Genomic DNA, 14,043 nt, shown 5'->3' on the forward strand with positions numbered 1-14,043 from the left:
AAACTTTTCATCTTTTCCTCTTGGCCTGCCAGTTGAGGGTCATGAACACAATCGAGAAGTCTCATCTCTTGGGGCTGCATACTTTGTCTGTGGAAACACAAGGGAGCCTCTGTGCCCTTTATGCATTGTTTGGTTAATGGACTGGTTTGACTTGTCACCCAACCTTGCAATTTGTCTCCAACCAAACCAAAAGTGCCACCTTCTATTAGAGTCTAAATATTAGACTGAAATGGAATTTCATCCATGACTGCTCTGGAGTCGAGGACAGCTTTTGACACTTAGGGGGGATAGTTAGCAACCAGCCTGCTTGTTCTCTTGGGTAAAGAAAACCATGCGATGCATGTGCAAGTGCTCTTAGGCTCTGAGCTATTCCTCCAGCATAATTAAGTTACTGCTTGTATCTGCGAGGCTGACTTAACTCGCTTACACTGGGACTCTAACTTGCGTCCTTTCACAGATTCTAAACACACAAAACCAAATGAGCCACCAACTTGTTCTATGAAGTTGAATGAGGCACTGGGAGGGGCAGGGCTCTGAAAGAACACTGTGTGCCTGCAGGATGGCTCGAGCTGGGCTCTGCTGTGGTCTGCTGTGTGGTCTGGATGGGACCCCTGGGTCTTTGCTGGACAAGCCTTCGTATTGTCCTGGTCTGCTCGCTGCACCTCCTGACTGATGCTGACAGTGGCACCTGGTCCCTTCAGCTCCCAGCCTCAGTGGCCCCGCAGTCAACTCACCTGTGTGGGCCACGCTCACCACGGGGGAGGTCTCAGCCTTCTGCTCTGCTTTCTCCCGTAGGTTAAAAAACGGCCACAGATTCTCTTCAGCTTCTTACCAATCTCTCTGTTGGTTTGATTCTCTTCCTGGGCAAGTGATTTCCTCACATTGATACTCGTAGAAAAACAGCCTTTTTCTTCTCTCTTAACATTTTGTTTACATTTTGTTAATTTCATAGTTTTCTAGGAGGGCCAACCTAACACACATCCTGCACACCGTGTGCCGAACACAGCGTGCGCTGTGCTGTGCCCACGTAGCTCGTTCACGAGATGCCGGCACCAGCTTGCTTCCCCCTCGAGCTCCTTCCACTGCAAATTCAGATGAGAACTTCCAGAAGGTAGTTGAAGTTCAGGCTCATGGGATTTGCTACTGTATTTGTTACCATGGGAATGAAGGCCTATAACCCCTGAAATTCTGGAATGGTAGAACTAACTGCTCCATCAGCAGGGACTGAACGGGGGGGGCAGTGTGGTAATGATGAAGAGGACCCAGAGGATTAATGCAAGAGAAAGGATACGCAGATTCCAGTATCCCTCGAAAGCTGATTTGACAATTAGATGACAGTACCCTTTTATCATGCTGTTAGGAGGAAGATCTGGAAGAAGATATTTTCTCCGGCTGGTGGAGGTGTCTACTGAGGCTGCATTTGAAATTCTCTCTTCATTGTGCTACATGTCAGCACAAACCAAATGGATCTTTGTCATGTTTCAGCCTCACCAAGTCACCTTGGATGGAAAATGCTAGTCTTTCTTTGGGCCAAGGTTGTGAAACAGAGCAAAAAATAACAAACACAACCTTTCAGACTCTCTACAGAGTGACTCCCTTCCCCCTTTCATTTTGTTCTTTCCCATTAAAAAATATCACGATTATTAAAGGTTAAATGCTTGGAGGGAACATGTGCTAGCCTATGTGAGGAAACAGTCCATTTTGGGGATCAACGGTCTCCAAAGGACCATTCTTGGTCTCTGTACTCATACACAGACTGATGGGAAAATTTATTTCAATGTGTTGGTTATAAACTTGTCTCATGTCATGGAATCTTCTGTGCATGGTTATAAAAACAAGGATGCCTAGCCTAAGAAATGAGTTTGATATTCTACTGGAATATCTGGGAAATATGGTTTGAATGTTGGGATGTTTTTAGGGACAAGGGACAGAATATGGGAAAGTGGGAAAAGTTAAGCCATGTAATCATTGTTTATGGAGCCACTAGCTTTGCTCACCCAAGGAGTGGGCCCTGGCTGTGATGCTTCCACACCAGTACTGTTTCTCACCTTTCCCACACAGCTCAGGGCAGGGCTGCTGGTCTAACTTCAACGTGCATTCAAAATACTTAGGGAGATTGACAAAGATACAGGTTCTGGGCCTTATGACCAGAAATTCTGAATCCTTTGGTCTGAAATGAAGCTAGCTATGCACATTGGCCATGTCTCATGCTTTGAGAAACTTTGTCTAGCCTATCACCACTTTGTTGTGTAGTTTGGGTTGTGTTTTATTACTGAGAATTGGGTGAGATAGTTTGATTTTTTCTTCCAATCTTAATTTCCAGTGTAGAAGAGTGACGATCGCCTCACGTATTTCCTGTGTTCTCAATCTTCTAAAACACGTGGCTTTGTGGTGTTACATCCTGCCCGACAGTTTTCTGCACTCTCCTATTCAGAATGCAGCTCCAGGCCAAGGACGCTTTCACTTTTACCTCCCTCTCCCCCTTCCCTATGAACAGTGAGGGGAAGACGTGCCTCAAGTTGCAAAGTGGGCTGTAAGGGGATAGCATGGCTATGTTGGATTATCCTCGGCTCTTTGGAACCAGGAGGCTGGTCTGGCACCTACAATGTTTCTAGCACCAGGTGCTTGGAGATTTGGGACACCCCTGCACCCCATCTAATCATGACAGGAGTCTGATGTAGGAGAAAGCATTGGGAAGGGAGTCAGGGTTACATTTTCCAGCTCTGCAGTTAACTTGTTTAGTCAAATAAGTGTGGGTTAAACAAAGTTAAAGCTAATTTCTTTACTGCAGGAATTCCAAGAGCCTTTGATATGTACTATCAATCTCAGAAAAGAAACAAACAAAAAACAGTGTTTCCTAAACACGTTTGACCGGTGAACCCTTTTATAACTGAGTAACCTTCCAGTGCCTTGCTGTACACTGCCTGCAAAACGCCGAGCTAGAAGTTACTGTCACTGCACTTTCTGATCCTGTGTCATCCATCTGCTCCTTGTCTCTGGCTCCTTGTACGTCCTTGAGGAGAACACAACATTCCCGGTAGGAATTCAGAGACCAAATGGTGGTGTAACACGGAATGGGTAGAGAGGCCCTAACCTAACTCCTTCCTTGGGAAGTGGAGGGCATACTCCCCCTCTGGGAACTAGTGATGATTCCTAAAAGAACCCGTGGTCTGCTCTTGGCTGTCCAATTTAGGATAGCACTCTGGGCACGAGCGACATTGTAAAGCCTCCCCTCTGTTTCTGTTGTGTTCTGAAAGGCCCCACGGGTCACACAGCCTCTGAATTCTTTCCATGGTCTTCAAGATCCACTGGTGGCGGGTGTGATGGGGCCTTTGGCTGTCTGGTCTGCAGGGCCATCTCTTGAGCTTGGATGGGACTTGCAAGGGTAGGTGGTAGGTTCCCCTGGCTGCGCTTTTCTCCTTTTGTTTGCAAAACACTGTCAAAAGTTTATTGCCTCCTACATTGCTGAGGTCTGACTTCAGCGTCTGCATTTGATGGAGGTGGGGCAAGGCTCAGAGGGGGCCCTTCCCAAAGGCAAGCAAAACACTAACAAGAAATGTCAAAACTAGCCACACACAGACATCTCACGTGGTTATCTGAGGCAGGGAAGCAAGCATCTGGGTAGGAAGGTTGACGTGATGCCTGTCTTTAAGGCCCGTTTTGAGGAACCTGGAGGCTCTCAAAGGCCCACCCCTCAGTCGGGCAATGCTGGAACGTCATGGCAAAGGAAAGTGGGAACACATATAGATACTCAGTTCCTGGACCAAAGGCATTTGGAAAGTATATTCTCAGGCCCTCCATTCTGTTCCCGTCAGGAACCAAGGCTGAGATGGAGGATGGGGCAGGAGAGGGGGGAGTGTAACGGGGCACCCCCCTCCCGGCCTGGACAGGGTTAGTCAGAGAACAGGCTGGCGAAAGACTTCCTCAGGTTGCGGATGGTCTCGGCCTTGGCCTCGTCTTCACTTGGGGTCCCACGCTGGGAGGCGTCAGACGTGCTGAGGCTGTTAGTCAGGGACTGGGATTTGCTGAAACAGAAAGGCAAGGGGGTTGGGGGCGACAAGGCTGGACTCCCCAGGAAGTGAGTCCTGGGGCTTGCCTGGAAGCCAGCTGGGTGAGCCCCGTCACCACAAGGACAGTGAGGCCAGAAACAAGGCATCGCCGCCCTTACACGACGCTGAGCACGCCACACACGCAATTAACCTGGCAGGTGGTTATTGGTATCCTTCTTCTTTAGGCACAGGAATTGGGGCTTACAGCAAGTAACAGGGGAGCATCCAGGGCTCATATTCTTTTCACAAAGCCAGGCTGCTCAGATGGCAGGCGTGACTAGAGCGCAGCTTGACCACTCTCCTGCCTCTGTGTACAAACCCACTTGGTGAAGGGCTGTATCACCGGGTTATGGTTGTTCCTCCTATACTTTCTAGCGCTAGTCTGGGAATCAGGAGGTCTGTATTCCAGACCCTCTCTGCCATTTGGCCCCTCCGGCTGTGGGCAAGTAACTCACTGCTCGGGACCTCCTTTCCCTCATCGGCGAAATGGAGGGTCGGTCTGGCCCACCCTCAGGTCTCTTCTTGCTCTGACACTCTGGGCTTCAATTCCAACTCTTCTCGGAAGCCCTTATTGCCGATTCCAGCCCATTTTGGAATTCTCACGGTGCCTACTGTTTGAACAACAGTGTTTGACCCTGTGTGCCAGTCTAATGCTAGGTGACAGGTTGGAGAGATGAATGAGATTCAGGCCCTGCCCTCAAGGGGCTCACAGTCTAGTGGGGGTGAAAGACATAGGAAGAGATCCCCACTTGGTCTTGTCATCACATTGAACAAAATCTTCTTCAAAGCAGAGACTATCTTTTCCCCCTTTGCTTATTCCCCCCGGGGTGTTATCCAGGACTAAGTTCAGAGTAGGCATTTGATAAATACCTGTGGATTTGAATTGAACCAAATAATACTTTAGAGCAACAACCCAGGAGATTTAAATGTTTTTAGCTAGATGACTATTGAGGTTAGTGTCCAAACCTGGCTTAAGTCCCAAAGCCCTCGTCTGTCCTGTGATCAGCTGGGCTGTATCTTTTCACATGTGAGAGGCTGTCACAGATACGCCCGTATGGAGCCAGCTGCATTCTGGATGGCTAGAAGCACTAACTGTGCAAAAACTCATTTTAATCCTTACAATAACCCTGTGGTGCAAGTACTATTGTCCCCATTTTGCATGAGAGGAAGTCTAAGCACAGAGAGATTAGATAACTTTTCTGAGGTCATGCAGCTTTCAAGTGGCAGAGCTGACACTGAACCCAGGTGGTCTGACTCTAGAGTCTGTGCCGTCAACCTCTATGCCTATTGCTGGAGGACCACTTGCTAATTTCATCAAACTAAAAATGCATTTGTCCTTTGATCCAATAATACCATTTCAGGTATTTTCTATACAGCTGATCCTGCACGTATAAGAAACAGCATGTTTTCAAGGCTACTCACTGCAACCTTCTTTGTAAGAGCATACCACATTTCCATTTAGGGTGGATTAGTTGGATAAATTGTAGTATAACTATATAGTAGAATACTATACAGCTGTGAAAAGGAGAAAATGTCAATGAACTGAGTGGAAGAGCTCCAGGATTTACTGTTAAATGTAAAAGCAAGGAGCAAAATGGTGTGGACAGTGAATACTGCTGATTGTGTAAATAAGTGGGAGGAGGGAATCAGAACATATATTTCTGTATTTGCATAAGGAAACACTGGAGGAACACACAAGGAACTAACAAAAATGGTTACCTCTGGGGAGCAGGGGGCAGGAAAGCATTGGATAGGAATGAGATGGGAGTAAGATTTTTTTCAATAAAAACAATATCTTTTAGATCTTTGAACCATGTGAATGTATTACCTATTCAGAAAAATTATGGTTAGCATGACTCATGGGCTGGATGTCCTGTGTTCAATCCTAGCTCTTCTACTTCCTAACAGTGGAAACTTTGGCAAATTATTAATGTCTTTCTCTGTTTGCTCATCTGTAAAATGGGGATAATAATTGTTATTAACTCCTAAGCCTGTGGGACTTAAAAAAAACAAACCAACTAGGTGAAGGGCTTAGTACATAGTAAGTAGATAATAGATGCTAGCAGTGAAACGATGATTATTAATATTAGTGTTTGGAGTTGAAGAAAGGGAGAAGCTTTCCAAAGAAAACACATTTAGGGTCTCTCTTTCTGACCTCAAACCAAGAGACGGGCTTGAGTGGAAACAGGAAAGAGGATGTATGTGTGCATTGGGATGGATCTTTTACAAAGTGGTGGCAACACTCCTTCCTGTCCTCATCACCTAGTCTTTCACAATGCGACTCTGCAGATCCTCCTATCAAGAGTCTATTTCCCCACCTCTTTAATCTGGGCTTGACCATGTGACTCGTATTTACCAAAGGCGTGTGATGGGATGAAATGACATTATGTGGCGTCTTCTAAGGCTGGACCTTGAGAAGCCTTGAAGCTTCTACTTTTGCCCCTTTGGAATGTAATTCTACCATGTGAGGAAGCTGGGCCCAGCCTGCTGGAGGATGAGGCCCAAGGAGAGAGAGAAGCTCAGCTGACAGGCAACACCAACAACCAGATATGTGCAGGAGGCCCTCTTGGACCATCCAGCCCCAGGTAAGCTGCCAGATGACTACAGCCATATGAGTGATCCCAGTAGAGTAGGGTTGCTAGATTTAGTAAGTAAAAATACAGGACACCCAGTTAATTTTGAAATTCAGATTAAAAACAATAACTTTTTGAGTATAAGTATATCCCATGTAACATTTGAGGGCATACTTATGTTCAAAACTATTCATTGTTTCTCTGAAATTCAAATCTGCCTGGGCATCCTATATTTTATCTGGCAACTCTACAGGAGAGACCAGCAGAAGATCCTCCCAGCTGAGCCAAACTCAGAACAAATTGCTAAACCAAAAAATTATGAACAAAGAAAATGGTTGTTTTCTTAAGCCACTAAGTTTCAGGGTGGTTTGTTATGCAGCAAGAGATAACTGATGCATGTATACATGGAGGATCACAGTGGGACCTAATCTATCCTCTCACCTTTCTGGGCCCTGCCTGCCATCCCGGTTCCATCCTCTGGGCTTCCTTCTACCCATTTAAAGTCTGGGTGAGTCCTTGGTGGGTCTTCCTCTGTCTCCGAGTTCCTGATCCTGAGCCAGTCCAGCTCTGTCCACACCCTAAGTCCACCCTATGCCCTTCCCAATTCCCAAAGCACTTACTTGAGATGGGGGTGGGGTGCTGCTGGTTTCTTGGACTCTTCACCCTGTTGGGAGGTGCTGCGGCTCTGCATGGGGGGCCGGGGCTGTGAGGTAAGGGTGGTGCCTGGCTTGGAGACCTGGTTTGGAGAGCTGCCTCCAGATGTGCGGGATAGCTGTGGAGAGCCTGGTGACCTCTGCTGCTGTGGAGATCCGGATGAGGGACTCAGGGGTTGCTGGCCTTGTGGGGAGAGCCTCTGTTGCGAGGGGCTTCCAGATCTCGGGGGCTGAGGAGACTGAGCTTGGCGAGGGCCCCCTACAGGGAGAAAAAAATTATTACATTCAGATATTTTTTACGATAAATATGGCTGTGAACAAGTGTCGCTTCAGGGATGTTCATTACAGTGTTTTTCATTTTTTTTAAAGATTTTTTTGATGTGGCCCATTTTTTAAAAGTCTTTATTGAATTTGTGACAATAATTGCTTCTGCTTTATGTTTTGGTTTTTTTGGCCACGAGGCACGTGGGATCTTAGTTCCCCGACCAGGGATTGAACCCGCACCCCCTGCTTTGGAAGGCGAAGTCTTAACTGCTGGACCGCCAGGGAAGTCCCTACAGTGTTTTTTGTAACAGTGAAAAACTGAAAACAATACAAACGCCTAACTGTAGAGGAACTGACTAGGAACATTAAGATAAATTCATATAATGGAATATGCTATGGTCATCACGTATGACGTGGCAGAATAATATTAAATGACGTGGGATGTTGTTGATAAGCAGCTTATAAAACAGTATTTGCCATTTAATTCCATTTTGGCATGTATATGTATAAAGCTATGTAAAAAAGAAAGACTGGAAGGTTATACATTAAAACCAGTGTGTCTCAAACTTTAATGGCATATGAATCACCATGCATCTTGTCAAAATAAAGATTCCGATACAGTAGGTCTTGAGCGGTGTTATGAACTGGATTGTGTCCCTTCACAAAATTCATATGGTGGAGTTCTAACCCCTGGTGTGACTGTATTTGGAAATAGGGCCTTAAAGGAGGCAACTATTGCTGAATGATGCCATAAAGGTGGGCCCTAATCCAATAGGACTGGTGTCCTTATGAGAAGAGAGAGAGAGACCAGGGACCTGCACACACAGAGGAAAGGCCACGTGGAGACACAGTGAGAAGGTGTTGTCTGCAAGCCCTGAGGAGAAGTTTCAACCCTGCTGGCACCTTGATCTTCCAGCCTCCAGAACCATGAGAAAATAAAGGTCTGTTGATGAAGCCACTCAGTCTGTGGTATTTTGTTATGGCAACACGAATGGGGTCTACGTTACTAACAAGCTCCCAGGTGATGCTTCTGCTTTCCACACTTCGAGTAATGAGGCACCGAGCAATGATTTTAAAAGTGGTGGGATGATGAGGGACTTAAATTCTCTTCCTTTTGCTCACTGATGTTTTCCACACTGAAGATGTATTACTTTTGAAACAATGAAAATAATTATCCCTTACTTTCGAATAGCTCTCTAACCTTTTCTAAGAACTTTCAAAAGCAATATATCATTTGATCTAGAGAGAGGCCGGTAGGGAAGATACCACTCTTCTCATCAGGTTGCAGTGGAAACAGCCTCATTAAGGTTTCATAACTAGAAGGGGTAACCACGGAAAGCCCACAGAGGAGCTTGGCTTCACCCTGTTCCTGCACAGAGCATATAGGCTTTCACCTACAAGCGAAAGGACATTTTAGCCTCCCAGAAATGACTTTGAGTGGAATTCCAAGGCTCCAAGCAAGCAAGGTGCACCCTCCTCACCCTTGAACCCAGGTGTCAGGACTGCTGATTGTGAAATGCATCTTGGCAAAGCAGACTAGCTGCCTGCTGCTCTCCATTCCAGGATACAGCGGCTCCTGGGAAGGTGGGATGCACCGCGGTGATTCTCGCCATGCTTTGTTGAGAGGATGGGAGACTGAGAGTTTAAAAAGGGCTGGAGCTCAACTCTGAGCCCTTTCATAATGTGGCTTCCACTTGTGTGAGCTCCCCAGGTCTCTACTGGGTCCTCTCTATCATGTCCCGGCCTTGGGCTGGGCACCCTCGCAGCTTGTGGGTTAGGCATTATTATCATCCCCATTTTACAAAGAAACTCAGTCCCAGATATACTGCGACTTGCTTAAAAAGTGTCACTTCTAGTAAGGGGAAGAGCCTAGACTCAAACCTAGATCTCTCTGACTCAAAGCTCTGTTTTCTTTTGTTTTCTTTTCTTTACTGTACCACACAGGGCAGCACCTTTGTGCAAATTAAGAAAAAGGTGCTTTCCCCCAGTGGTGGCTGCTCTGAGCCCGGTGCAAAGGGGGCAAGGACTAGATTTCAGCTGGCCTCCCCGCTCAGACTGTCTCAGCTGGGCCCTGTGTGGTGGGCACGACCTGCATGTCTGGTGGCCCTGACACCCTACAGGTACCAGAGCCCCAGGTCCTTGCCATTAACCTGCCATGTGACTGTGGGTGCGTCACTTCTCCTCTCTGGGCCCTTGTTTGGAAATGAGGTCGTTGGACTAGACATCAAACATCCCTCCACATCTGAACATCTTTGTGAGCTTGTGCAACACTTTCCAGGTTGGACTGAATTGCAGCTCTAGTCTAGCAACTGACTGCACACGGCTTGATTCATGACTATATTGTCCCAGTAGATTGGAGGACCCATTGATCACAAAACTCAAACACCTATAGGGCCAGGCAGATAAATAAATAAAGCAGGAGAGTGTCAGAAAAATCACGTGGCTTTAAAAAATTTTCCCACTTGAGATACACGGTTCAGAGACTTACCTCTTTAAAGAGGTGCAAGCATAAAGAAAATGGCAGTTGACACTGTGTCACTGCGGAAGTGCCACTAGCAAGGAAGGAGTAGGGCCTGAGGCAAACGGAGGAGTCCTTGCCCTGTCAGTGGACAGTTGCTATGTAGCAAGTAGGCCCACTGTTTCTAGAGCTCCTGCTCTATCAAGAGAAGCTGGAAATCTAGATGTTTATGTAAAAGCTTCTGATTTTTAAATGTTGGTTTACTTTTTTGTTTTTTAAACCCATTGTAGGTCCAAAAAGACATGTTTTCTAGTTTTATCTTAAATCCTCCCCCCCGCCCCACCTCTCCACATTCTTCTCCTCAAGACTGATAATATCTTGGAAAATCTGGATACTCATTCATTCATTTATTAACTATTCGTTCGGTCCCTATTATACAGGTGGGATTCATCAAGAGACACTAATTTCTTTCAGCTTCTCAGCAAAGCAACAAATTTAGTATTTTTTGTTTGACCACATACAGAAAAAAAATTAAATGTAGAAAGTATTTGCCTTAGCCCAGGATTGGTGCTAAAAGATGATGAAGTTCATTAAAAGAGACCTTTATTTTTACTGAGTTGAAAGTGAGTAGTGAGTTCAGAAAACAAGTTAATAATGTGATCTTGTTATTTTGGGAACTCAATGAAAGCACTGTGTTTTAATTAGCCTTGTTATTTTTAATCTGAATGTTAATTCAATGAGCATTTTCTTTAATTATCCTAATTGGTTTTAAATTGATTGTTTTTCAACTCACTAAACGTGTGTTTAGCCTCATGTCGCTTAAAATATCCCTTTATCAAGCGTGTCTCTACTCTGGGCCGGAAAGGAAACCAGAATATAGTAGCTCTCTGTTTTAAAAGTGCTCGGTTCAAATGTGGTTGAAAAAGTAAGTCCTGGGGCAGAGTGAGACAGGCCAGGGTAGGGCAGAGGCACAGTCAGAGCCTGGCAGGGTGATGAATAAGTTGTTTTTGAACATTTATAATTATAGAATTATCACCAGGCAGGAGGGCAGTGGGGCTGCTTTAGTTATAAGGATTGTTATGATAACAACCATTAAGGACAACATGTATATTATAATTGTTAGTAAGACACAAAATATTAATAGTGAGTTTTTAATGGTAAAGGTCATATAAATAGTTATTAACAGTATATCAGTAGTAGTAAGAGCTAGAACCTACTAAGCACTACCTCCACGCCGGGACACCTTGCTAACTGCTTCACCTGCGTTTTCTCACGGGAAGCTTCCCATTACTAAACGGGGCAGCTGTCATTTCCTCCTTTATCACTGGGGAAACTGAGGCTCTGAGAAGTGATGTAACTTGCCTAAGTCTGCCAGGGTACTGAGACATGGAAGTGGATTCAAATAGGTGTTTATCTGCCTGAAGAAGAAGCCAGTGTTCTTTGGTACACAGTTATGTAAAGTCATGCAATTTCCCTCTTCTTAAATGCTTTCTGCTTTTCCAAGAAGAGAAGCACAGACAAGAAAGATGAATGGAGTGTTTTATCTAAGACCTTTTGAAGAAGAAGCCATTTAGTGCCCAAGGCCGATTTTCCCAAGAAGCAGTGAATCTGTTACTTTGATAAAAGCGACTGGGAAGGCCACAGCGTGACAGTAATGTTTCTTTCTGATGAGTCTTAAAGCAGATCCTTAAAAGGTCGCCATGAAAATGCCTGGCCTGGCTTCTTGGTGCGAAGCGGTCCAAGCTGGCACTAGAGCAGTGAGTGTGCCCGGAAAGTTCTGACTGCAGGAGAGGACATGGGCTGACTTTCTCCCCAGGCCTGAGCGTGAGGGCACCCGAGCAGCTGGCAGCCTGAGAGAGTTAGTTATTGCCACGATTTCTTTTCATCTTGTCATCAATAGTTCATCCATTCTCTCATAAATGGTGGCATTTACATAGTAATGCTGGGATACTTTTTGAGGAACAATTCCAATCGACAAGGTTCTGTACAACGTTCCGTTTTTCTTTCTCACTCTAGCTGGTTGGCTCATAAATCTATAATCAGGCACTGCTAGCGGCTAGGAAACAGACAATTTCTAGAAGATCTGAAAGCCCAGACTTGTAAACCTGCCATTTTCTTGTGCTTCCTTGGACGAAGCCTCAACACCCATCTCTGTAAAAAGGAAATACGGTTGTTTTCACTGTTGACAAGTTGGGAGGCTGAAAATGAGAAAACAAATGGGAAAGTCCCTAGCACAGTGGTACTTAATACATTTACTGTCTGTCTTCCTTTCCTCCTTTTCTGAATTTAAGGGGGTGACAAACCTCATGGTCTCTTTCATTCTGCATACAGAGCGAGGGCACATATCTGGGGATAAAGTATTAAGATGGAGTGTTCCAGAGCGCCTTCTGGAAGTCACGCGTGGACCCCTCAGTGCATTCCAGCATGCTTGCTGGACGGTTTCTCTCGGTGCGCGGCTCGTCGTGGGCCCTACCTTGTGTGGGTGTCCGTGGCTGAGGCTGTCCGAGCGGAGGTCCAAGCTGGGCTTGCCCAGGGGGTTTTGCTGGTTTAGTCTGAGGAGTCTAGAGCAGAAGAGAAAAGAAGCCTGTTGTGATCACCACAGCCATTTACTTCCTGCGTACGAGGGCAGGGTTTATCAACATCTGTTCACTACTGAGGTAAAACTTACATAATGTACACAGTTCTTAAGTGTACAGCACAATGAGTTTTCACACGTGGATACACCTGTGTAACCACCAAGCAGGTCAAGACAGAACATTTCCAGTGGAGAAGCCTGCTCTGTGGCCCCACCCAGCCAGCAGCCCCCTCGAGTATGACCGTCATTCTGACATCTGTTATCACAGGTTTGTTTTTGTGGGGAAAGGGGGAGCAGGTTTTGGGACTTGCTTTTCCAGAAAGCTGGGGGTCTAGCAAATTCTTTGGAGAATAATCTGGTAGTCCATGGTGAGGACTGTGGAAGGGAGGAGCTCTGAGGGAGCAGGTCGAGGTTGGAGGATGAGGAAAACGGAAGACACAATAGTCTCTGTTGACTGGTGCCCTGGGAGCATACAAAGGGCATGTGTGTACACGGGCACGTGCGTGCGCGCACACACACACACACCCTGCTCCCTGCTCAGGCCCGGGATGGAGGGCACAGAGGAGACAACTGGTTTCTTATGTTAATAATCTCTGCCTACAGACACCCAAAGCCCAGTTGAGACAAGGTTTTTCTCCCCAGGATGGTGAAGGGAGGAAGGGCCTCTCAGAGCCTCCCAAATTCCCCCATCAGGAGCAGGGCTACAAGCTCTCCCCCAATCCCAGCCTCACCCACACCCCATTCCTTTCTCCCCAGGTTGGTTCCTCCCTGGGAGCATCTCCTGTGGATCAGGGCACCCATTCCCAGACAGCCAGGCATTTCTCATGGCTACACAGTGTCCCTTACTTCCGAGGACCTTACCCAAGGCCTCAGGGGCGAGGGCACTGTGCCCCCTGGCATCGGGAGTTGGCTCATTTTGGAGACAACGAGATCGGCCATCAGCTGTTTGTCCTCTTCCAGGTGCTCTCCAATCAGGGGCATGGAGCTGTCCATCACCTGCAGGTGATGAGAGAAAGGAGTCCTGAAGGACCCTCAGGCCAGGGCGGCCAGGCAGCGCATCCCAGGAGGCAGGCTCAGAGCTCATGACAGAAGTGAACACTAGATGGCAATGCTCTCCATGCAAACACCCAGCCCAGCGCCTCCAGCTGGGAATGACCCCCTTGGAGACATCCAGTTTCCTGCAGTTCAGTCTAAATCAACTCCCTGGACTCAGTTCAATTCAGTCGACATTTGCTGGACCTCAGACATGCGACCAAGGGCTGGGAGCCTTTGCTGACCTTTTCTGCTCTTTTCTTTGGGGAGCTGGTCTCTGCCCCTCCTTTCCCACCTTGGCCCCCACCCAGGATTGGGGCTGGCCTCCTGAACTCTGGCCCAAGGTCAAGGTTTTCCACAAAGCCTGAAGCAGTGAAGGTGGGGGGCTCGATTATGACCAAAAAAAATAACAAGGGTTAGAGTCGACTCAGGGCGCGGA

The 14,043-nt window shown here is 46.7% G+C and overlaps 1 protein-coding gene across 2 annotated transcripts in view; it reads right to left on the bottom strand.

Annotated features, from left to right (window-relative positions):
• Nucleotides 1-1,962: 1,962 nt before the first annotated feature.
• Nucleotides 1,963-14,043, bottom strand: part of SYN3 (synapsin III) — a 402,826-nt gene continuing 390,745 nt past the window's right edge. Inside the window, exons 10-13 of one of the 2 annotated variants that reach the window (XM_029206767.1) lie at nucleotides 13,434-13,568; nucleotides 12,471-12,558; nucleotides 7,243-7,534; nucleotides 1,963-4,025 (exon numbers count right to left, since the gene is read on the bottom strand). In XM_029206767.1, coding sequence (XP_029062600.1) covers nucleotides 3,893-4,025; nucleotides 7,243-7,534; nucleotides 12,471-12,558; nucleotides 13,434-13,568 — 648 coding nt within the window. In that variant the 3' untranslated portion in view covers nucleotides 1,963-3,892. The remainder of the gene's footprint in view (nucleotides 4,026-7,242; nucleotides 7,535-12,470; nucleotides 12,559-13,433; nucleotides 13,569-14,043) is intronic. The other variant, XM_029206768.1, reaches the window with a different exon arrangement.

This window comes from Monodon monoceros, unplaced genomic scaffold, assembly GCF_005190385.1.
Source record: "Monodon monoceros isolate NGI ecotype Baffin Bay Population unplaced genomic scaffold, NGI_Narwhal_1 Super_Scaffold_6, whole genome shotgun sequence".
In the NCBI taxonomy this organism is placed as follows: domain Eukaryota; kingdom Metazoa; phylum Chordata; class Mammalia; order Artiodactyla; family Monodontidae; genus Monodon; species Monodon monoceros.